Source organism: Poecilia formosa, unplaced genomic scaffold, assembly GCF_000485575.1.
Source record: "Poecilia formosa unplaced genomic scaffold, Poecilia_formosa-5.1.2 Scaffold27, whole genome shotgun sequence".
Taxonomy (NCBI): domain Eukaryota; kingdom Metazoa; phylum Chordata; class Actinopteri; order Cyprinodontiformes; family Poeciliidae; genus Poecilia; species Poecilia formosa.
This window is the reverse complement of record NW_006799966.1, coordinates 95978-120100: the sequence shown is the minus strand read 5'-3', so window position 1 is coordinate 120100 and position 24123 is coordinate 95978. Positions and strand designations below refer to the sequence as shown.

Below are 24123 nucleotides of genomic sequence, written 5' to 3'. Positions count from 1 at the left end.
CACAAAATCTGATATATACATTTTAATAATAAAAATAAATAAAAGGAGTCTCACAAAGAAACCTATTAAATTAATGTGTAAGCTCCTGTTGTTAGTTTTAGCCTTCAACATCCTCAGTCATTTTAATAGATAAACGCTTAGTTTACTTTGCACAAACTTTTCATAGTCTTTATGTCCATGTGACCTACAGGATCATTGCCACCTTCCTATTACAAAGAAACTCTTGTCCCAGCCATGGACATGGTGCACACCATCAACCATTTGTTGCAACCGGGACATTAAGAAAGGACATTCATTTTCCGGTTTATTCATAAAGCTGCACTTGCACTTTAAAAACATCAGCTGCAGCGCTGTACCTGTAGCACAGTGCCACAGTATGTTTTGTTTATGAACGGATAAGAACCACTCACTAGGCAGCAGCTCGGGAAAGGGAGGACATCACATGAAAGTGAGACAGTCTTGATCCAAGCATCACATCAGGCAAATAAGGTATGGTTAGGTATGGTTCCCTGAAAAACGATGAAAACTCTGACATTTTCATCAATCAAAGAATGCCCCCTGGATGCTTTGAATAGAATCTGAAAAGTGGGCGTGTCTGGGGAAAAAAGGACATTTGATCACTTGAAGTAACGTGTTGAGCAGTTACCTTGCAACCATTAGTTCAGAAGAGCTGTGGATGCTTAACAGGTCTCCTCCTATCGCCCTGCAGTAATCTCTGGCTTCAAACCAGGTCTTCTCCTCTGAACGTGGTCCTGTGAAAAACTGAACAACAACAACAACAAAAAAAAGAGTTACCTGGACAATCCTCATATTCACAAATTAATTTTAAGAGAATAAAATCTTTTCGTGTGAACTGCTTTCACTAAGCTTCTTTTATTTACCTTCGCACAAACACTTCTTGTTCCCACTCGATTCCAACCGTCTGGACACTGGGGAGGAGTTTGAGTTTGGGGCGGTACCGTTGAAACTACCCCCTCTGCCATGCATTTGCAGATGTATTTCTCCTTGTTGGTGCAGGGCAGTATGTCCCAGAGTCCAGCCGAAACCCCAGTCGCCATAGCAACACAACCTTGTTGGTTACCTAAATGATTCATGAAACGAATGATATTTTTATTTTTGTCTGTGTTTGTTTTGTTTTCTGCTTTGTATGCCTTAAATCCAGAGATCCATACCTGGCATTCCAGAATTCCAGTGAGTAAATCTCACAAACTCTGTATTGGTCCAGGAAAAGATATCAAGGTTATTCTGATTAGAGAGACCGATCCAGAAGTGTTTCTCCGGTCTCAGTCCCACCAGACTCACAAGGAAGGCATTATCCACCCTGTCGGTATTTATAAAAGTTAATAAATCTGTGCTGATAGAGTATTTATACTTCATCTATCAGTTATGAAGGTCGCTGCCTGGTCTTAAGCTTTGGGCTTGAATGTTAAAATGTTTCTGAACCACTGTTGCAAGTCAAATTGTTAAGTAGAGATGGGTAAATTTTAATACCTACAGTCTGCCTCAGAAACATCTAGAGGTTAGTAATTAAACACTATGAGGATTGTTACCCATTTGAGACATCAGCTAAGTAGGAAGCTGAGCTCTGGCAGTCTTCTTTAGCTTCATCAAAGGTTTTGGTCTCAGTGCCCACAAAGTAACAAAAAGAGCCATGTCTTCTCCAGCCCTAAAAAGATTACGTCATTGATTAGAATCAATCATTCATAGCCAAACTTGTAATCTTGTATTCTTTTTTCATGTAAAATGACAGATATTGAAAACATAAGATTCATAATTCACTAACAATTTTGCAGCCGGCATCCAAATGTAACTCTATTACATCTCCAGTTCCGTCAGTGGCACTTTGCTTCATACAAATATATCCGTGCTTTTCATCGCAGGATCGGTCCGCCCAATTTCCATTCTGCAAAAAGTAAAGTGACTTAAAAGATGGATGGCACTAAAACCATTTACATCAATATATGTTTTTGAAGTGTGTTTGGTAATACTACAATAAAGCATTTTTCTTTTAAAAAGGAACAGCTTTTCCTTGCAAAAGGAAAAGAGTGATAAACAACCAAAAGTTGTGGTCAATTATCACAACTTTTTGGTGCAGTTAGCAAGGCAAAGCTTTTGCATATTCAATAAAAAAATAAACATAATGAAAATTGTGAAAGTATAACACAGTAGACAAAAATAACAGCAGTGCTTATACTTAGGTGGTAGTTTTGTTGCTTCTGTTCTCTGATCCTGATTCAAACAGTATAAAATGTGATCAGAGGCAAAGTAAGAGGTGCAAATACAAATTACTCTGAAAATATTATCTTCTGTTCTTGTTTATGTGAGATTTGATCAATAAATAAGATTTTATTTGAACAACTTAACTATTCATCAAAACAAATGTATAGCAGGAAATATACTGCTCAAAAAAATAAAGGGAACATTTCACTTTAATTTTGTGTGTGGCTCCAAATCCAGGCCTCCATTGGTTAATAAATTTGATTTCCATTGATGATTTTTGTGTGATTTTGTTGTCAGCACATTCAACTTTGTACAGAACAAAGTATTCAATGAGAATATTTCATTCATTCAGATCTAGGATGTGTTATTTGAGTGTTCCCTTTATTTTTTTGAGCAGTGTATATACACATATGCAGAAACTAAGTACATATGGACACCAAAGCGTAGTCTACCCCAGTCAGGAAAACATTATATGAATTGGAAACTGGGTGAGTTAACTCAGAACCTTGATATTTTAAGGGGTAAAAGAACAATTGGTTGTCCCTTGTATAGTTATAAATTCCTTTTATAGTGATATGCATTCTGGTCTCTTCTGTCTAAGATGTGCAAAAATGTCTAACAGTTATTTGAATATTATGCGAAATATACCTCTCCTTTCATGAGAACGCAGTCTTCTTCATCAGTGGACACTGTGGGTTCTTCAGGCTCCCAGCTGGTGAAGGTGACGGTCGTGTGGTCACTCCAGTCAAACAACCCTTCAGTGGTTCTGTCATTCAGTCCTATCCAAAGCTCATCAGTAGATGCTACGGACATTAAAAGTGAAATATTTTAATCTTGTACTTGTAGATTTATGGAAATAATCATGTCTGAGTGCGCACGTGTTGGAATGTGATTGTTTTCTCTTCATCTTCATCAACTGCAGTGTTTGAAACAAGATTTTAAATGCAGGAAGCAGCATGGCTTCATGGGCAAACTTATGTCCTTACATGTAGTTTGAGTCACAGGTTGGTAGATTCACAGGTGTTGTAAGCAGAATGCACAATTTGTAAAATGTGTGAGGATTTATTTTTATTTTTACTAAAGCAGATGGACTCATTTTGTTTGCCATTATACATCTTCTAGTCTTGGCTGTAAAATTTTATGCCACTCAAAATGAAAATGCATACAGAAAATACCAAGGTTAACCTTTCTAGTGCTGAAAATCATTTTAAAAATCTGATATAAAAGTAATTTCTGGAGAGCAAAGAGGTTGATGTTGCCTCCTTTTTTGTTCTTTTAAGAGAAAGTGACTACCACATGTGGACAATGACATGTCTTCTCCTTCTGCAGTGTCTGATGAACTATTTCTTTATGTAGGACAAATACTGTCTTGCTGATGTGGAAAATGCTTTTTTCAATTGTTTTGCAGTGGCACTGAAACAAAAGACCAGCACGCAATACTATGATCAAGTATAAGAATGTCTTGTACCATATCCAAGCTGAGAGATGACGAAGCTTTGGTCCTCAATGTTGCGTATGTTCACGAGTTCACTTCCCTGTTTGCGACACTCTGTCAGAGCACTGGACCATGACTTTGGGGTGCGCTGAAGGTAAAAACAGTGTCCATTGTAAGGGATCCAGTGATCTGGGCAAAGTCCGTCTTCAACTGATGAAAAGAACAAACATACAGAGACTGAATGACAAAGTTCTTTGAAGTAATAATGCAGAGAAAACACAAATGTAAAATTTTTCAGTGTGAAGTAATTTTCAGTACATCGTGGTGGAGCTGGCGGGGTTCCTCCTTTATAGCAGATGTAGCCAAGTTTCTTTGTGCAAGTGGAACTTTGCCACGAGAACTGGCCAGCAGTGTCAAGAAGCGCACAGTTGTGTCCAGGGTTAGGAAGTGGGTGCCCTGAAACAATATGGTAATTTAAGTCAAATTTACTCTTAACTAGGGAAATTATCAGAAAAAAAGTACCATCACATATACAACCATAACATGCAGCTAGTCAGAAATGAGTAGTTATGTTTTTGAAGTACATGCAGAACTTCACAGAAATTTAAGCAGAAAGGTAGATTCTCATTAAACAATGTATTCCAATTCACCCCTAGTTATGCATGCAATCTAGCTTAATTTATAATATCAACTGTTGAAAACATATTATGTTTGCATTGAGTCACTTGATTTACAGCAATCTCTGCTCCAAGAATATGGCAACAGTGGACATTTTATTCCATTTAGCTTTTGTTTCTGCATATTTGAGCCATTTTCACAGATCTTCATTGTCACAAGAGAATATTACTACGTTCGCAGATGCTCTTATAAAAACAACTTGTGCTTCAAGAGTCAACCTTGAAGCAGGAGGGTGTTAGGTGCATCAATCTCCCTTTTTGACTGATCAGCCTGATTGGTCTTCAATCAAACAATGGGTCCTGGTAGAGCACCATCTCCAAGGCCATTATTCAAGTGATAGTCTGTCACAAAAGGCTAAAAATTTTACCCATCTCTTTGTGGATGTGACACAAATCAAAGATTAACAGCTGAGCAGGTGGTTTAATACAGCCTGCAGCAACAACTAATGTAACTTTAGAGTAGTAACCAGAAATTTGTTGGCTTTACAAAATTTCTGTAGCAAAAATCAGCCAGAACATTAAGTCTCCATGACTAGCTAAAAATGTGTTGTTTTTTTTAACAAACTCATGGTAATATGGTACCATTTTAATTGTAATCTCACGATAAATAATCCAAATAATATATTTATGTGATTTGAAATAATACAACTGAAGAAGGAACATTAAACATTCAACCTGAAATGGCATCACAGCTTTTTCAATAAGAGAAACATTCGAAAGGGAAACAATAACACAGTCTAAATAATATGAGCACGAGTGTTATGGTGTTAATAGAGGTTTTCTTAAATTTTAGAGAAATCTTATTGTTAGTATGAATTTTTATTTTATAAAAAGACATCTAATGACAGTCACCATAATACTTTCTAAGGTTTGTAGTAAGTTTCATCTAAGTCTCAAATATTTTATGACTCTCAGAAGTTTTTTCTCACAACATAACTTCCTGCAGCTTCTGATCAGATAAGTTCGTCTAAACATCACTTGAAAAATTTATGAAAAGCTTTAACTCGGTAAGACTTCAAATGTCTGGGTGTTTTACGATTCAAGCAATGGCGTTTTTGTGTCAGGCTATAGTTTACCAGATTTTTCTGCATCAAAAACTTTGAATTTCTTAAAACAGGCTGAATTAAAGTTTTTATCTGGTTACAGATGAGTCCTTTCATATTGATCAGGAAAACTCTACTTCTGAGATGATCGATGATCAGATAACTTACCGGCATCCCACTTAATATACCGGAAGGGCTTTCTGTCTGTCCACTGCCAGCCATGTTCTGTGCCCAAACTCAATCCAATCCAAAGCTTGTTTCTTCCTGTTCCTGTTAGTCCTGAGAGTTGCATAATGTTTTTATGGCAGAAAGGGTAAAAAAAAAAAAAAAAGGAAAAGAAAATGAATACTTAGTTCCTCTTTTTCATTGCTTAACAGCAAAACTGCACCACTACAATATTTTCTATGTAGACTATTTATCCACAGATAACTAGCATTTAATGTTGGACTTTTGATGACATTGAAATAATATCACTAAATGATAATTTGCTAGGACAAGAGGATGTAGAGCAGGGGTCTTCAGACCCAGGCCTCAAGGACCAGTGTCCTGTAACTTTAAGATGTGTCTCTGCTTCAAAACACCTGAGACAAATAATGAGCTCATTAACAGGAGCACTTGACTGCATCCTGAGGAAGTAGTTCAGCCATTTAATATACATGTGTTGGCCCAGGGACCAATCCAAAAGTCGCAGGTCATCGACCATCGAGGCCAGGATTGGAGAAAAATGGATAAATGATGGATGAAACTACAATACACGAGAAATTCGCTGCGAAACTTGTGCCCGTTTTTTTAAACGGTGCATACATCTGCATGGCTCCTGAGCTCTGTGATCAAAAGGTATGGGCTTTAATCTTCCTAGGTTACTTTTCCCCTTCTGTCATCACTTGCTTACAGTTACATAAGGACACGGAGAACATTTAAACATGGAGGAAGGGCTGTTAACCCAATGACATGTGCACAAAAGGAGCTTAGAGCAGCTAAGACTTTCTGGCACTGGCTACTTCTACAGCAAGGGGTCTAGTAGGCATGTGTTTTTTTTCCCCCTTCTGTTACTTTTTCTTAATAAAATGATCATTATCAAGAAGGAATATTATTCCTATTAGTTCAGCTTTCTCTACTGTAGTTGTTGTTGCCTCCCCAGTTTCTGCCTTTTTAAGTTATAGCAAGTATTTTAAAAACACCAGCATTGAGGTAGCATCATTATTATGCCATGTTGTGGATATATATACAAACTCTTCATGGTAGTATAAAAAAGTGCTACATGGACCAGTTAGGTTACAAAACTAAAACCATTTGTAAAACTATTTAAAATATCAACAGACTGCACCTACCTGTGATGAAGGCCTTCTCGATAGGATCGACAATGCTAACCAGAAACGCAGCCTGCTGTTTGCAGCTGGCGTCAGCCTGAGCCCAGGTCAGAGCTGACTGCATGTTCACCTGGTAATAAGCTCCTGTAACAATGTTTCTGTTCCAGTGATCTGTGGCTGTGCAGGTATATAAAAAAATGTTTTATTATCTTCATTTTGAGTTCAAACATATATCAGACACTCTATTTATTTTAAGTGTTAGAACTGTGATCGGCAATTTCAGTACTGCATGTTTAAGCTGTTTACTTTATCAAAACCACATAAGTGGTCGTTACCAGGATTGTGCATATTGTGATAAAATGCTTAGGATGTAATTCTCTCAATTAAATGTAATTTCAATCAGACTAAATCGGTCAGAACTGTCATATTTTGTTCACAAGACATTGTTTTCCATATAAAGATGCTTCCAGAAGAGTTTAGCGATAGCTAGAGCTGACAAACTTACAAGACGATGGGCAGTATCCCCACTGTTCATGCTGATATTTGGTTTCAGTTGCACACCAGCTGCGCTTCGTTTTGGAGTCATAAGTGGTGCAGTCTCCATACCATCGGTCCTTGTACATGAAGGGAAACATGCAGATTTTGCCAAACGAATTCCCTCCAATTGTGTAATATTCTACAGGGGAAATAAAAAGTTCTTCATGTTAAGTCAACCAGTTTTTTAAGGGAACAAAAATTATTTTCACGCCTTTTCAGTATTTTTTTACTACACATTTTCCACTTTGAGGAAATGGAAAAAAAGAAGTGAAAGTTTCATTGAGGTTCATTAGTCTCATTGTTTACAACCTCCACTTACCCACAAAGTCACAAACACAAATGATTTATACCTCTGTGTGTTCTTGTACAGGCACCACTAGATGTCCCTGCAATGGTCAGGTGGTTGTTCGGCCCAACAGTTTTGGACAGAACGACTGATTCATCTGTTTTGACTTCAATGTAGAACGGCTGATCTTTCAGAGTAAGCAGGGTTCCGTTTTGGCAGTCCCACTTCTGTAGGTCACTGTTTTCGTCGCAGTCGTACTGGCTCACCTCACTCCCCACACTTTTGCCCTGAGCACCCAGACATTTCTTGGTCGAAACCACAAAAAGCCGGTTACTGGTTGTCCAGCGAATTTCAGTGCAGCGAGTACCTCTTTTGGCCAAACAAAACCCAGTGGCCTTGTTCATCAGAATAAATGGGGAATCTGCAAAGAAAAACATTTAAAATAAAACGGTTTTTATGCCTTAAAGATTTTTTTTTTTATATGTATGCAATTGTAGTATCACTGCCAAATTTAAAGCCATGCATGTGCAAGATTGAAATACAAAGTGTGGTTATGCATTTGTTAATTTTGTCTGTTTGCATGAAACTGTGAGTTAAATATAAATACCACTTCTCACTTTATTTGAAAATTCTTTTATAAAAGCATTAAATTAAATTAAAACTGCCAGAACTGGAACCTTATAAACTTATTTGTCAAAATGTTACATGTTTCATATAAAATAAATGCTAAAATAATGCAAATATAGCAATAAAGGGAATCTGAAGCTATTAAATATATTTGCAGGCATGCATTCTATAAGCAAATCACCACCAATAATTGCCTATAAAAAAATGCACAAGAAACAACATCATCATCATCAAATGCTGATATAATAAGTAACATACAAAACAGCATAGGTTATACAATACCGTTTATTAATGTTGTCGATCCCTGCAATGCTAGCACGAGGAGCACAAGGGCTGCAAGTGCAATCCTTAGAGGTGACATTCTTCTAAGTCCCATAGCAGAAGACATCATCCCTGCATTGCAAGCAGAGGACATATGAGTGCAAACATGAAAAGGAGGGAATCTTAATAGCACACCGACATGTTCTCCTTTTTTTCCCCCTTTTCATTGAGAAACTGTCATGTTTCAGATTGGCACATTTCAACATTTTGCTACTGGCTAAAAAAAAAAAAAAAAGCAGGAAGTTAAGGACAGCATGCACACAAACACATACACAAACATGCCTTTCCCTCGCACGGATGTTACACTCCAGAAATGGAAAAAGCTGGCCCCATTCATTATGCAAAAAAAAAAAAAAAAAGTTGCTTTGGGTAAGCACAATTCATGCAGAAAACATTCAGTACACAAACATGTTTTTTCCTCGCATGGATGTTACACTCCAGAAATGGAAAAATGCTGGCCCCACTAGCTATAGGGAAAAAAAATTGCTTTGGGTAAACGCAAATAAATTAGAAAACATTTAGCACTTTCTTAATAGAAATGTGAATGATTGAGATTTTGGACCACCATCCACTTTGAAAAAACCACTGAGGCAGTAGGTTGACACAGCTTAACCTTATGTTGCAACTGCGTCCATTTTCCAGCTACTCAAAACAACTACAACTAAAGATTTTGTTTTCAGTAATTAGCAACTGTTATGTGTTCATGCAAAACATGTGAGAAAATATTTAGCTTTTTAGTTAGCTTATCGGTTTTGAATATCCAGCAGCCTTAAGCTAATGTTTTTACACAGCATGTGCTTTCATTAACATGTGGGTCATGTATGACGTTTTTGTTATGAGTATGAAAAAAATCAAAGCAAAATTCACATGTCACCAAGGATCCCACTTTTTACCTAGAGTTTTCTGGATCGAATCCTCACATGATAATTAAACCAAGCTTTTTTTTTAGTGCTTTCTACTCTTTCAATGACCTCAAATACCTTTTCCACTAAAACCATGTTCACTCATGCTCAAACTTTCTTACACTGATATGCAGATTAGTAATCAGTTACGGGATAAGTGACTTACACAAGATTAGACTGAGATGTAAGGAAGCAGTCACTGTGCAACAGTCCTGTTGGCTGGATCATCTTTAAGCTATTGTACATTAATGAACAACATACTTTGCTAAACTGAATGGAACAATGTCTGCAGGCATTGGCAACAGTTTCTGGATGGTTCTTGAATCATAAATGTGCTTTTTACAGACTGTTTTTGCAGTTTGGCTTGCTATCCATCCAGAGATGTTCAGTTCCAAACTAATCTGAAATCCTCAATTTTAAATTAAGTTCTGTACAACAAATCTCCTCCACTCATGGGACATTACGAGGACGAGCAGGAATAACTGGATGATGGAGGATGCATTTCCTTTTCTCCCACATTTCCAATAGTGAGCTTTGCATCTTGCAACAGATGTAAGGACGCATATGGTCTTTCATAAGGCTTTGAGACAAGAGCCGCATTTAATGTTGCTGATATAAACAACATTATGTTCATCCTGAGTGAAGCAACATAATATCCTGTGTTGGAGTGGAGAAATTCAGATGTCCATCTCTTCCTTTACATTTTTCATAGCATTTAGTATTTTCACTTCCTCTTTTGTTATTTTCCTTTCTTCTGAGTTGGAGTATTTTGCTGAAATATCAACCTTTGTAACTGCAGGGCTTTTTGTGTGAGTCTGCTGAAGCAGAAGACAGACAAATGCATGTAAAGCTGAATTACACTTTACCAAATGTACCTCAGCTTTGCAAAACATAAACTTTGGTGGGATATTATTTTTTCACAAAAAATCTATATTTTACTAAAACACCTAGCAAATAAGACTCTAAGCAATAAAGTTTTTACCAGACCCCCCAAACAAAAGCTTGTTTGTAAAACTGATCAAAGTTATTACCCCTTTTATTTCCAATTAAACAAAAAAATGTCTCCCATTTTATTTGCACTGAAGGAAAAGTTAGAACCAAAATTTTGTGACGAGTTTTGAAACTGTAGCTTTTCAGATTATCCTCTTGCATATTAAGATATTTGGATTTAAGGTTTACATAATGTTAAAATAAAACATCAACTCTGTCCTCAGCTCTGCATGCGACTTAAAGTTATGGAGGTCGAAGTTCACCTCCATGCAGGATGCTGTAAAACTTGATTAGTTTTATCTGAAACATTTATGCTTATTCTAGTTTGTTTTATCTGAAGTCTTACTTAACTTTCAAATAAAGACATGCAGCATGATGACAAAAGTAGCAGGTTACTGAGTGCATGCTGTACTTTAAGCTGTCATTTAAGCTGCGATAAGGCTTCACAGCCTTGGCTAATCTAATGTAGTAAAGATGCCATTTGGATTATTCCAGCTCAGTGTTTGTTGAAAGCTTAGAAAGACAGGATGTGTTAGGCGTCAGACTCTGTTTTTGTTGGACTCCCCCAGAATATTGTCTCATCTTGACTGGAGATGATACTGAACATATTGGTGTTTCTGTCAGGTAGGAAACATCAATGTTCTGTTTTATCCAGTAAATCAAAAACAACTGGACGTTGAACTTCTTTCCATCTCGTTTACATTTCTACTTGTTATCAGGACTGGGGACTATTGTGTCCTGCTGTTCCAGTGGGAATTTTAATTGCACATCAGGAGAATGTGTACCTGCTCAAAAGCTTTGTGATTTTAGAGAGAACTGTGAAGATGGCTCAGATGAAGAGTTTTGTGGTAAGACACATTCATCAGACTTCATTCTCTACCTAGTTTCTGCCATGGACAACCACTTGAAACCAGATTTTTATATACACCATTGATATTATTTATTGATATTAGGTCCAAAAGAACTTTGCCTCTTTTAAAATCAATGAGAATTTGGAAAACAGTTTTTATTTGCTTATTGCAACAATAATAGCAGAAAGCTATTTTTTGTTGCAAAATTAAAATTCAACTACAATTGATGTATTTCAATTAGGGCTGTTGTAAACGATTACTGTAGTAATTGAGTAATCTATTGATTATTCTGCCGATTAATCGAGTAATCAGATTTAAAAAAAAAAGTATAAGATAAAATACTGGTAAATACTGCCATAACAGCAATATTAATATCGGATATCAACATCAGCCCCAAATTTTCATATTTGTGCATCCCTAAAATACTTTTCTGGAGTTTAGAAAATTAACCTGTAAATAATATACCAAGCTCACTTTTTAAAAGTTATACAAAGACCTGAACTTACATTCAATTTAATAATAAAGCAGCAGGCACTTCTAAAACAAACAAACAAAACAAAAAACTATACTCCAGTTTCAGTGTATTCATCTTCAGTCAATTTAAGAAATGAACTCTCACAGTCGGTTATCTTTCGTGACCACGTTAGCGACAGGATTTGGTACCTTCCTCATACAAAGAAACACACCTGCCAGGTATGCTCCGCTCCGCCACCCATTTGCTGTGGCAGGATGGTGGTTAATTTATTTTCAGTTTTGTCTGTAAAGCTACGCTAACAATTAGCCACAGCAGACCACCGTGTGTTCACTCTGTCTGAAAACACCTACCGCGCACTTTCCCCGCCGTTCGCGCCGAACCAGCCACCAGGCAGCAGCTCCGGTTGGAGAAAGGCTGTCATGTTCCATGCGTCGCGCCAGTTATTTTAGACATGCTAAAATATTCGTCCCCAAAAGAACGATAAAACGCGGACATTTTCATCTGTCGATGAAATCCCGCCTGGATGTCTCGGACCGAACTTGAGGATATATAGCCATAGCTGCTAGCACATAGCATTCGTCTACAACTCACAGGCGGAAGTGAGAGCTTTGCGCAACACAAATAACCATCCGGCCGGAATATGGGGTGCATAATAGTAAAATATAATTTAACAACGCTTAATCGAAAGACTGGGAGTTTATTCTGAAGGATGCTAACATGTCTTTTGGGCATACTCATCTTTATTGTAATAAATCATCAAAATATAATTATCAAAGAGGCTTCATCAAGTTTTGTTTCAGCATTTCATTAATTATTATTTTCAAGGTTCATGCAACTTTGAGAATCACTCATGTGGTTGGGAGGACACCAGTGACTCATCCTACAGCTGGAGACGGCAGATGGTAAACACCTCAGTACCAGGACAGGACCACACAACAGGGACCCCTTGGGGTAATCATTAGTGTTCCTTTGTTAATTAATTATTTGCCAACATGCATTGTGAGTATTTAAAACACTTTAAGAAGCAGATGTTTTCTTATTTTTTTTTTTGTGTGTGTGCTCAGGATATGTCATGTATATAGATGGTGAACAAAATCATTTCTTTGCTGAAGCCACATTGGAGCATCCTGTCAACCAGCTGGCTGCTTTGGGATGCCAAATTAGGTAGCAAGAACTAACATTTCACGTTGATTATTGAGCACAAATTGTGGGATCTTTATCTGGTCCTTTTTGTGCCAAAAGTCATCTGCTTTTCTTCATGCATATGTTTCAGTTTTTGGTATCATATTTATGAAGACAATCCATCCCCAATATCATCATCATCCCTTAAAGTAAAAATGATCAGAGGCACAGTTGAGAGAAATTTACTAGAGATTTCCAAAAGAGAAACTGATGGTTGGGAGAATGCAACGGCTTTTATTGGTAATCAACCAGGAGGCTACAAGGTTGGTAAACAAACTTGTTTATTCTGTGGATTTTAAAAAATACATTTGTGTTTTGAAAGTAAAATTTTTATTTTCCTTGATGGCTTAAAAATAAACAGATCTTATTTTCCTTCATGCAGTGTTTTCCAGGTTTTATTGACCTTTGTCTATGTCATGTTTGGTGGAGCCAAAATGCAGAATAGTGGAGGTGTGAAGTAGATGATAAAAAAAATATTTAATGATGAACACAAAAACTTGCAAAAAAAAAAACAAAACAAAAAAACAAAACACGTGGCCATGGCAGAAGACAAAACCATAACTTCAAGGAGACCCTAAGGGAAATAAAATAATCAAACCTCAAAAGCAACTCAGGATCCTAGCAGTCTATTCTTTATTCACCTTTTTAGAAGTATTAGTGTGAGATTATGATGCAGCAACATAATATTTATTAAGTTTTATTAAAACACATTTATATTGAGGTTATCTTAAATTGTGCATACTACAATTCATAACAAGAAACTTAAGTTCTGATCTGATTTGTCTTTACTTCAGAAAAAGTTCCACTTAAAAACATAAATACATATACTCTGCATACTAAAGTGGAAGATGAGGGCATTGTTTTAAATTTTTTTGAGGACAATGAGTAATACAGTTCTGAATATTTTTATTGTACTACCTAAGAAAAGCATTTGTTTTGTTTGGATATTTGTATCCAAACAAATATCCATCAACAGATGTGGGAGAAAAATCCTGAATAGAAATGTTTAAAAAGGCATTTTTGATTTTCTGCAACAAATATAAGGTTTTCTCTCTGCACAGCTGCTGATTTCTTATGAGCCTTCATTTGGGGAAAAAAAAGATGTTATGCTGGACGATATCAGCTTTGAGAACTGTGCAGAGGGAGACGTCCCAGAGGAATCCGACAACCTGTCATGCGATTTTGAAAAGGATACCTGTTCCTGGTACCATGACTACACAGCTAGTCTGTTGTGGAAGAGAAACAATGGGGCGTATGAAGACCTAACTGGGAATGGTAAGCATTGTAATGAGGAATTCAATGAGAGGAGAGAAGTGAGAAATTAAAACTTTGAGTTCATGGTTAAAGATTTAGAAACTTGCATATCAACATAAAAGAAAACCTAGACTAACCAGACAGGAAATAACAACTAGTGCTTTGCAAATTTATTCACATTCCTTAACCTTTTTCATATTTTATCACTTTACAACCACAACCACCAATGTACTTCATTACTATTTTTTGTGATAGACTAATTCAAAGTAGCACAATTGTAAATTAGAATGAAAAGGTAGGTGTTGGCATTAATCAGAGGAAGTGGCAAGGATAATAATTGATGATCTGAAGGGGCTAAAGACATCCATGTAGAAATGTTAGTCATACACTCCACAAATATCTGCTTTAAAGCAGCAAGAAGACATTCATTTTTGAAAGAATCCTGAAGTCCAGTTTGTACCTTTCCATAATCCATTTGGGGACTGAACAAACATTAAGGAAGAAAGACCTACACTGTCCATAATTAAAATGTTTTTACAAATAAAATTTTACACAAGATCAGGTCTGTGTCAGAAGCTGTTAGAAACCTATCCCCAAAGATTTGTTGCTGCAATCGCCATGAAAAGAGATTCTTGTAAAGTATTGACTGTGGCTTTTCCAAATAAGTACTATCTTGTGTTGTCCTAGTACTTAAAATAAATGTTGGATCCATAAAATTTTGTGTCTGAAAAGGGCAAAGAAGTATTAATACTTTTGACAAAATACTTGTAATCAGATCAGTAATTTCTCCATATTTGTATGAATAGATTGTTTGTGGAATAAAAAAAAACACTAAAGCAAATTGTATTTCTGTTTCTCTTTTCTCTACAGGTTACTTCATGCTTATAAAAGCTAATAACCAACTGGATATATCATCAACAGCCAGACTCATCAGCTTCCCTAAACCTGCCGGCCAAACCATCTGTGTGAGCTTCCGTTACTACATATTTGGGAACAGCATTGGTATGTGTTTCCCTGCTCACATCTGTTCCACAAATAAAATAAGGCTTTTTAGCATTTTATCATAAAGTACAGTAATATTATAAAGTATCAGTGATTACAACAACTTCTGCTGTTGTAATTAGGATCCCTGAGGTTTATTACTAAACACTCCGGGGAACCAGAAACAGTCGTCTGGATGCGAAGTGGCACACAGGGAAACAAATGGCGGTTTGCAGATCTTACCTTCAACAGCGACAGACCAATACAGGTATTCTCATTACAGTTTACAATATGCATATTTTTGCTTTGACAAATAAAAATATTTTGCAAATTGTGGAGGGTTAAGTATCAGAAATAAATAAGTCACCTTCATGTAGGTTTAGAGTTGTGTATTCACGTTTAGCTGCATTGATGTTCTGAATCTTCACTTCAATTCATCCTCCAGTTCATTATAGAAGCTGTGGTGGGCGGCACACAGGGGAGCATCGCCATTGATGACGTTGAGGTGGCCGCTAGTTTGAATGGCTCGTGTCCACCTGAGAGAGAGTGTACTTTCCAGGGTTCTCTTTGTGGCATGCAGCCTCATCCTTCTGCAAACTTCAGTTGGGATCGGATCACAGGCGTATCCCAGCCAGCCAACTCTTCAGGTCCCACCAAAGATCACACTCTGGGGACAGAGCAAGGTCTGCAGCTTCATTACATGACATCTTGCAAAAATATCCATCCAGCCTTTCTGTTTTTTTTTTTTTTTTCCATCATGTTAGAACCACAAACCTGAGGGTGTTTTAATGTAGTTTGATAGGCCGACACAAAGTAGGGCTTTATTGTAATGCACAAGGGATGGTTTTTATTCATTTTTTTGTTTACAAATAAAAAAACGGTGCAGAGATAAATCCTCATAACCTGATGCTGCAACCATTATGTTTTATCTTTGGAAGGGTGAGCTCAGGGTGATGTACAATCTGCAAATAGAACTTCAAGTAAACAAAGTCAACAAAAAGCTTTCTTTTTAGCATTCTCCCATATGAGACAGTTTTATAGAATGCATTGCTGATCGTTTTGGACCTCCTTAGTCAATTTGTTTAGTTGCCATTTTCAGACAAAGGATTAAATCAGTCGTTTCAAACTGCATTCCTTGAGGACTGAAGTCCTGCAACTTTTAGGACTCTCTTGTTCTACACACTTGAATTAAGTGGTGAAACTGCCTTACTAACATTCAGTCAAGCTCTACAAAGTTTTGCTAATGAGTTCAAATTGGAGCTAAGAGTGCTAAAGCAGAGACATATCTAAAAGTTGCAAGACTCTGGCCCTCGAGGAATGCAGTTTGAGACCACTGGATTAAGCAGTGCTCTGTGAGATGTTGGCAGATAGTTTTATATCTTAGCCCTGCTTTAAGCTTATCTTCGGCTTTATTCTTGACATGTCTGATGTGGTCCTTGGTGTTCATGAGACTTTTGTGCACTAATTTTCTTGAACAAACTTTAGACTAGATTACACACAGATGAACTCTACTTGTATTTTTGACTTCTGTAGTTGCACTGAATTTGATTCAGGGTTGTCAGGGTAAAGAGGGCCATCTACTGTGTGCATGCTACACAGTGTATAGACCAAATTTCATTAGTAAAAAAGTTTGAAGACAATGCACAATTTCCCTTCCACTTTACAATTATTCACTACTGTGTACTTTCTATATCACTTTCCAGTAAAATGCAGATGTTTACTGTATGATAATCGATGCATCCAAGCAACACTGACACATTTTTCTCTATTTGTAGGTTACTACCTGAGTGCTGGGTTGTGGAAACACTCTGTGGGAACCAGAGGGGCTATGATGGCTCTGATGGAGCCGACACCGCTCGATGGGGAATGCCTAATGTTCTGGTATTACATGGAAGGAACAGGAGTGGGAGAACTGAGCGTTTACCTTCAAACTGACAGCCAAGAAAATGCCACCAAGCTGTGGACAAGAGTAGGCGATCAGGGATCGCACTGGCGGCATGGGAGAGTAACACTTTACAATCCACAAAGCAATTATCAGGTAGCGACACAGTCTCACATTAGTCATGTTTGCAGATTGTGATTTCTGGGGGAAAATGTAACTAAATATTAACTCATTTTATTCTTGTTTTATCATTTTTAGCAATAAATGAACATTTTAAAAAGGAGATTATTACCCACATTTGGATGGTTTCACAGAAGTTTTTTTTTTTGTCTTTATTGGTTTTACCGATATTTTCAAAGTCAAATCGGTTTATTAAAAGGAAATATTCAAGGGGTTTATTTTATCAGTTTGTTATTGTGGGTAAAATATGCTTTTTGGAGTTGGGTAAACTAAATAAAATGGTTGTATGAGTGTCGTGTAAAAATCAGGACGTAGCATCTCTCTTCTCTATTTCTGGAGTTAATTTCATGGTTAAAATTACTTTAATCCAAGACGGGTAATCTATGCCCACAGTACATTTATGTGCATACAATGCCTAAAACATTCAATTAAATTTTGGTTTGTTCTCTAATTAAAAGGTGGTTTTTGAAGCAATAGCTGGAGACGAACCAATGAGAGATATTGCTATTGATGACCTCACCGTCTTGAATGGCGTCTGTCCCCCACCAGGTTATTAATAAATTTGGTCTAACTTTATATTTAGGCATGTTTGGAAGCATTAAAGCAGTTTGATGGTGGTAATGTGCTTTCTGTGTTATGTATTGAAGGCTTTTGTGACTTTGAGATGGACTTCTGCGGCTGGGTCAACAATCCCCCAGCAGAGTCTGATGTAGAGTGGGACTGGCTCTCAGGCCAGAGTGATGCACAGCTTATTCCTAGAAGAGATCACTCAACAAATTCTCCTTTAGGTGAGCAATCATACATCAGACAGAATTTCTTATGAACATTATCTAACTTTGTAGAAGTTGTATCTCCTTTATCATAGGTGCACTCTTAAACTTGCTAGTTATTTTACTAATAACCAAGTCAAACAGTTCTGTGTTAATTTAACTCAGAGGTGGAAAGTGATGTAAAAACTAAGGTAAAGGTGGTTGAAATTAATAGTCCATCCATTATGTATCCTTTTTAAATCCGTTTGAACTCTGAGTTAGAGTTGATGCCTTTCTACTGGTAAATTGAAGCTCCATCTGGTCTGAACTGATTGAGCCTACCATTACAATAAAACATAATTTTAGAATTTCCCCATTTGTATTTAATCTTATAAAACTATTAAAGTGAAGTCGGTCTTTGAAGACTCATTAATGTCATTTTGGTGTCTTCAAGTCAACTTCTCTTCAGACACATGAAGTCAGTATTTGGGTTGAAAACATGATCCAGCAGTTTTTAAAAGTGTTTAGCTTCCAAGCCTGAAAGTCAGCATATTCTCACTACGATGTTAAGTTGTTAATGTGTGCTTGAATCGAAAGAAAAGTTATCTTAATTGTATATTTTTCAGTCATGTTTGATATTAACTAATAAATGCAGTTTATTTATGTGATGCATTTTGTTGCCACAGGCCACTTTGCATTTTTATGGCCCTCTAAGCCTGAAAAAGAAGAATTTGCCCAGTTGGAGAGTGAGTCCATGGAAGCAGTAGAAAGTGGTTGCATAGAGATCTGGCACCATGCTGAAGGATGGCGTATTGGTAAGTACATTTTACTTTCTCTTTAGCAATTAATAAAAACCAATTCCTTTTGGTTTTGTATCCTATCCCCAAAGCTTACAGGTTTAGATTTAGATAATTTTGTTCTTTCTTTAATACACGTTTGTTTTCCAACAAATTTCTCATACAAAAAGCATTGAATGTTTTCCCACTTAATGTTTAGAGGAATTTTCTTAATGTGTTGTGCTTATTTTCTTTCCATACTATTACGATATAAAGTTCTTCAGCTGGACTGTCTTTATGTCAGTGGGTTGTAAGAGTCAGGAGTTCACAATCTTGTATTTGCCAGAAACTTCACACAAAAATCTTAACATATTTCTTTGTCGCATTGTTTTTAAAGTTTGTTGGAAGAGGGATAAAAGTGAACATGAGCCTGTAAGAATGCCATGAAGGAATTTTGGCCCACTCTTCTCTTCAAAATTCTTTAATTCAGCCAAAATGAAAAAACAATCTGAATCAATTTTGAAGCTAGACTTAACTTTGGCACAACAAACATTTATCTTGACTTATCTTTTTGTTGTGAGTCATTTCAGTGGAGTTTGTTCAGTTGATTCAAATCATTGTCCTTCAGGAACGTTTGAACTTTAGTTACCAAATAAAAAAGGGTTTGTGCTTAAATGTGTCATTTATGGGCAAGCTTTCAGTCAAAATGTGTGCATCCATTCTGTTTTTAGTTTTGTCACTCTTATTGAGGAAACAAATGTTTCTTTTGACCAGCTGCAAATATTATCTTTTTTTAAATTCTTTTGTTTTCTCACTGATAATTTTTGGTGCTTTCAGGACCATCAGCCATTATACTAACAGTGTTTTTAAGTGAGGCTGGTGTGCTGCATCCTCTATTCAGTACTAATGGTTACATGAACTCCACGTGGTTTCAAGACAGAGTGAATTACAATTCATCCAGTCTTCACAAGGTTAATTATTTAGAATTTTATATCACATTTTCATTGTTCCATTTTTTAGTGCTTTTTGTGCTTGAATTTATTTTAAAACTGTAAAATCTGATAGTTACACCTTTGACTGCAGATTATTTTACAAGCCCGCCGTCCAGTTGGAAACAGCGAAAGTTTTGCACTAGATGATATCCATATCATCCGAGGCAAATCTTGTGAAGATCTTATCCCCACCACGACCAACCCTCCCACCACAACTACCAGTGCTCCACCCTCTAACATGGACTGCAGCTTTGAAAAAGGTCAAACTCAAACATTTAAGTTCAAGTAACACATAGACATCTGCATTTTGCTTTTTGGGTCCTTTTGATGAGATTTGTGATTTTATTTTAATGAAGTTTAGTTTGTCTAATTCAGTGTGTGCTTCTTGTTAAACAGGTTTGTGTAACTGGGTCCAGGAGGACACTGATGATATAAACTGGACTCTCAGCAATGGACTTCAAGAGGAGGGGCTGTGGAATGGGCCTCAGTACGATCACACTGTTGACAGTGGTCAAGGTATTGCCCTTTGGCGATGACACAAATCACCAACACCTGGCTGAATGATGCAGCAGTTGTTAGCACTGTTGTTTTTGGAACAAGAATATCCTGGGTAAAAATCCTAGCCAGGGATATTTTTGCACTCAGTGTGCATGTTCCTTCCAAGCATCCGGGTTTGTCCCGGTTCATACAGTCCAGACATTTGCATGTTAGGTCAATTTTTCCATCTGAGCTGGCCTTATGGGTGTGTGCCTTTGCATAATTGTTTGTCCTGTGATGTCAAGTCAACATTTCCCGTGTGTTACTCTCTCACCAAATAACTGTTGTAGATGAGCAAAACTGTTTCTGTTTCCATTACACACAAAAAAAAATCTGTCTAAAGCAAACAAGTATGGAGAAATCTGACATGCTTTTCCAAATAAAATTTTTATTTGTCTTCTGTCTTTACAAAGGTTTCTTTTTACTGGTGAATGGATCTGGTTCGAAGGATGGTGATAAGGCTGTTACCTCGGTTTCTGTCTCTCATCTTTGGCCACAGAGCTGTGTTCAGTTCTGGTATTATATGCTGGGGCCATCAGTATCCACCTTGAATCTGCTGATTCAAACTGTATGTAACCAAATCGGCTTTATGCAAATGTTGCATAAAATACCCTTCTCACAGACTTTTACTCCATGTTAGAGTTCCTCTGAAAAGTTGGTCTGGACTCGTCAAGGAACCCAAAACCCGGAGTGGATCAAAGCACAAGTAGCTGTAAGCTTGACCGACGCGCTTCAGGTAATTGCTTACAAAGTATATATTCATCTTTTTCAAACCTGTTGCAGCACTGCTGTCACTTTAAATTTTGCAGCCACTATTGTTTTCTAAACGTATGCTGTTATATAAAAATGTTTAAATCAATTAGTTCACAAACACAGAAACAGAATCCAGAACATGGATTGGCTTCAAAATATTACACATTGATTTCATTAACCTGTTGACAGATACAGTTCAGTGGGCAGAGGAACATCCATAGTCACGGATTCATCGCTATTGATGACATTACAGTGAGAGCGGGAAGCTGCAGTTATCAGAGTATGTAAATATTTAAGTTAAAATGAGGCCAAATTCTTTCAGTTTGATTTTTTTGAATGGTTTTCGAAATTAAATCTGTTTTTCAGATGAATGTGGATTTGATTCGGATTGGTGTGGTTTTGAGAATCGCCTTGTTGACAGGGGTCACTGGAATCGCACAAGGGGAGCAAACCATCATGTGGATAAGACTTACGGGACTGAAAATGGTCAGTACTGAGCTGTGTCAGAGTGCAACTACAAAGTGATGCAAGAATTCAGTTATACTGTTATAGATGTCGCTTGTGATGTAAAAATTCACCGTTGATCAAACTTTTACTGTTCTGAAAGGCAAACTTAATTTTCAGGCTGGAACTGGGACCAAATGGCAAGAAAAGAAAACCCAAATACAAACATCATAAAGTGTATAGAGATTAAAACAAAATAACTGCTTAAAAAATAATTGTAAAAAAGAAGCTTTTTAAAAAAGCAAATCTAATAAAAATGTGTCTACCTTAGTTAGGGGAAATGACATAGCATTTATTGCGTGCTGCAGAGTGTATTGTGCATGACAACAGCAGATTTAATGTTTTGGACAAAGAACAAAACACCAGTGGTTGTTGCTAACTACAGCATCACCATAAACTATGTGGCTTAGGCATTCTGATCAGCTATTACGATGAACCAATGTTATTGTCCTCTAATGTCTTTAGTTGGTATTTCTACTGATTCTTAAATATTCTACACTAAGACTATTTGTACACCGTGCAGGGACGGGAAAAGTTGTGGGCACAAATTATTGTGAAAAGATGAAAACATTCCATGTCTGCAAAAAGTAGCCTGTTTTCTTGTACATTCTGCAGGATTCTACATGTCTGTGATGACATCAGTTTCTGAGCAGTCAGAGACAGCTGAGCTGCTCTCCCCAGTGTACTCTTCAGACACAGAGATGTGTGTGCGCTTCTGGTAAGTCCAATACTACCAACACACTCATTTATACACAACTGTCTAAATTATCTTCCAATCTGGATATAAATGTACATGTTATTTCAGGTACATGTTGCCTGCAGAGACCTCCAGCTATCTTTCCGTTCACGTGCTGAGAAGCGGGGAGCTTGGCGATGTCCTTTGGCGTCGCTCTGGATTCCCCTCCAAACACTGGGAAGTGGCAGAGGTCACCGTGTCCTCACCTGCACCTTTCAATGTAAATTAACATTAATAACAGTACATTGTTTAAATCTTGTAACCAGGATTGACCTTATTTTTTTTATTGTCAATTTCCAATAAATCTGATCATTTCAGGTGGCATTTCAGTCCGTTCATGTGCCTGGCACCAATGGTACAGTAAAAATAGATGATTTCTCTGTGAGGAATGGAGCTTGTTCTGCTCCTGCCAGCTGTGACTTTGAGTCTGGACAATGCACATGGGTCAAAGTGCACACAGAAGATGGACATGAGTGGGTCATGTCCCATGGAGGCTCCCATGGACCACCGATGGACCACACCACTCAAACCTCAGATGGTAATCCTTACGCTGCCGCGTGTAAAATGGTTTATTCCTGAAAGGAGCATTTTATTATTGCTAACTAATCTCTAAAAGCAGAAAATAGAAACATACCATGCTATGTTTCTATTTTTCACTTTATGAGGAAATGCATTTTTAAAAGTGTAAAACAAAAACACATTTATTTAAATATATAAAGAAGGTCATCTCGGTGGACTTTCTCTCGAATTTGCACTGCCAATGAAAATGTATGCTTACTGCTGCTAAAATAGTTTTTTACATTGTAAAAAGTGAAATAGTTTATTTGTTTCAAGATCCTGTTATTGTGGTTAAGTCTCACTCTTACTCTCCTACACAGGGCCTTTTTCGGTTTGACTTTGTTTTTGTGACCGAGACAAGATTCGCCTCCTCTGCGTTCTGTAATAAATCCCAATTAGCCTTAAATATGTGCTGAATTAGCTAAATAAAGTAATATTTTCAACTTCACTTTGATCCTGTTGCAACTATGGCTTGTCAGAACCTTTAAAAAAAGAATTAAAAACTGACAGATTGAGATCATTTTTTTTCTGATATTGCCCCATTAATACAGCTTATGCCAATTTACATAATGTACTTGTTAACTTATAAATTATTACAGCTGTCAGACATTAAGTTTTTTTGTACTTAACGTTTATCTTCTGTTTACTTGCAGGTTGGTTTTTGCTGAGTTCAGCATTGCACCAAGGCCAACACAGCGTAGCACAGGTTGTGTCTGAATGGATCCAACTGCAGGACACGCCATGTTGCCTCACCTTCTGGTACCATATGGGCAGCAGGTGAGCATAATACCCCCCACATACCCCCAAAAAAATCACAATAAGACTTTTTAACCTAGATTGAGTGACAGTAAAGTACAAGGATGGACATTATCCTGTTGTTTCCTCACTAACTTCCTCGGGAAGTGCGAACAAAAGTCATTTAGTCATGAATCACCTGCTTGACTTTGTGCAACACTAAGAGAAGTTGTGTATCAGAGTTCATCAGCTAACCAAGAGAATAATTTTATCGCATTAAAAGCACCCCAAAAGATTTAAGAATCTCGTCTAACAGTTTGACTTTGGTTTCCTACAAGTTGAAACGAGGAAAGTAACTATTTTTCCAGCAAAGTGAATGAGAACATTATGAACGATTACGCCAGAGAATCTTGGAAAATTAATCATTTCATTTTGCAGAAATGTAAAAACAAAAAAAAAAAATTTTTTTTGTTGTTTTTTTTTTTTTCCATTTCTGCAAAATGAAATGATTAATTTTCCAAGATTCTCTGGCGTAATCGTTCATAATGTTCTCATTCACTTTGCTGGAAAAATAGTTACTTTCCTCGTTTCAACTTGTAGGAAACCAAAGTCAAACTGTTAGACGAGATT

At 37.0% G+C, this 24123-nt stretch overlaps 2 protein-coding genes across 4 annotated transcripts in view; one reads left to right on the top strand and one right to left on the bottom strand.

The window, feature by feature from the left end:
• The window catches only part of LOC103135675 (macrophage mannose receptor 1-like), a 21330-nt gene extending 9083 nt beyond the window's left edge, over positions 1-12247 (bottom strand). The window contains exons 1-15 of one of the 3 annotated variants that reach the window (XM_016669655.1): positions 12025-12247; positions 8418-8528; positions 7573-7929; positions 7191-7361; positions 6707-6862; positions 5544-5654; positions 3974-4111; positions 3689-3865; positions 2869-3023; positions 1784-1903; positions 1551-1666; positions 1173-1321; positions 882-1081; positions 647-762; positions 411-509 (exon numbers count right to left, since the gene is read on the bottom strand). In XM_016669655.1, coding sequence (XP_016525141.1) covers positions 411-509; positions 647-762; positions 882-1081; positions 1173-1321; positions 1551-1666; positions 1784-1903; positions 2869-3023; positions 3689-3865; positions 3974-4111; positions 5544-5654; positions 6707-6862; positions 7191-7361; positions 7573-7929; positions 8418-8526 — 2174 coding nt within the window. In that variant the 5' untranslated portion in view covers positions 8527-8528; positions 12025-12247. Of the gene's footprint in view, positions 1-410; positions 510-646; positions 763-881; positions 1082-1172; positions 1322-1550; positions 1667-1783; positions 1904-2868; positions 3024-3688; positions 3866-3973; positions 4112-5543; positions 5655-6706; positions 6863-7190; positions 7362-7572; positions 7930-8417; positions 8617-12024 lie in introns of those variants that run through there. The other 2 variants (XM_007548509.2, XM_007548511.2) reach the window with 2 other exon arrangements.
• Positions 10709-24123, top strand: part of LOC103135816 (MAM and LDL-receptor class A domain-containing protein 2) — a 27047-nt gene continuing 13632 nt past the window's right edge. The window contains exons 1-24 of the mRNA XM_007548745.2: positions 10709-10972; positions 11068-11196; positions 12500-12625; positions 12739-12838; positions 12948-13119; positions 13918-14131; positions 14981-15112; positions 15235-15359; positions 15537-15774; positions 16867-17129; positions 17612-17702; positions 17801-17941; positions 18589-18717; positions 19516-19649; positions 19762-19930; positions 20067-20186; positions 20621-20775; positions 20848-20943; positions 21150-21240; positions 21327-21446; positions 22080-22182; positions 22270-22420; positions 22519-22738; positions 23412-23535. Of these exons, the coding sequence (XP_007548807.2) occupies positions 10942-10972; positions 11068-11196; positions 12500-12625; positions 12739-12838; positions 12948-13119; positions 13918-14131; positions 14981-15112; positions 15235-15359; positions 15537-15774; positions 16867-17129; positions 17612-17702; positions 17801-17941; positions 18589-18717; positions 19516-19649; positions 19762-19930; positions 20067-20186; positions 20621-20775; positions 20848-20943; positions 21150-21240; positions 21327-21446; positions 22080-22182; positions 22270-22420; positions 22519-22738; positions 23412-23535 (3374 nt within the window). The 5' untranslated portion in view covers positions 10709-10941. The remainder of the gene's footprint in view (positions 10973-11067; positions 11197-12499; positions 12626-12738; positions 12839-12947; positions 13120-13917; positions 14132-14980; positions 15113-15234; positions 15360-15536; positions 15775-16866; positions 17130-17611; positions 17703-17800; positions 17942-18588; positions 18718-19515; positions 19650-19761; positions 19931-20066; positions 20187-20620; positions 20776-20847; positions 20944-21149; positions 21241-21326; positions 21447-22079; positions 22183-22269; positions 22421-22518; positions 22739-23411; positions 23536-24123) is intronic.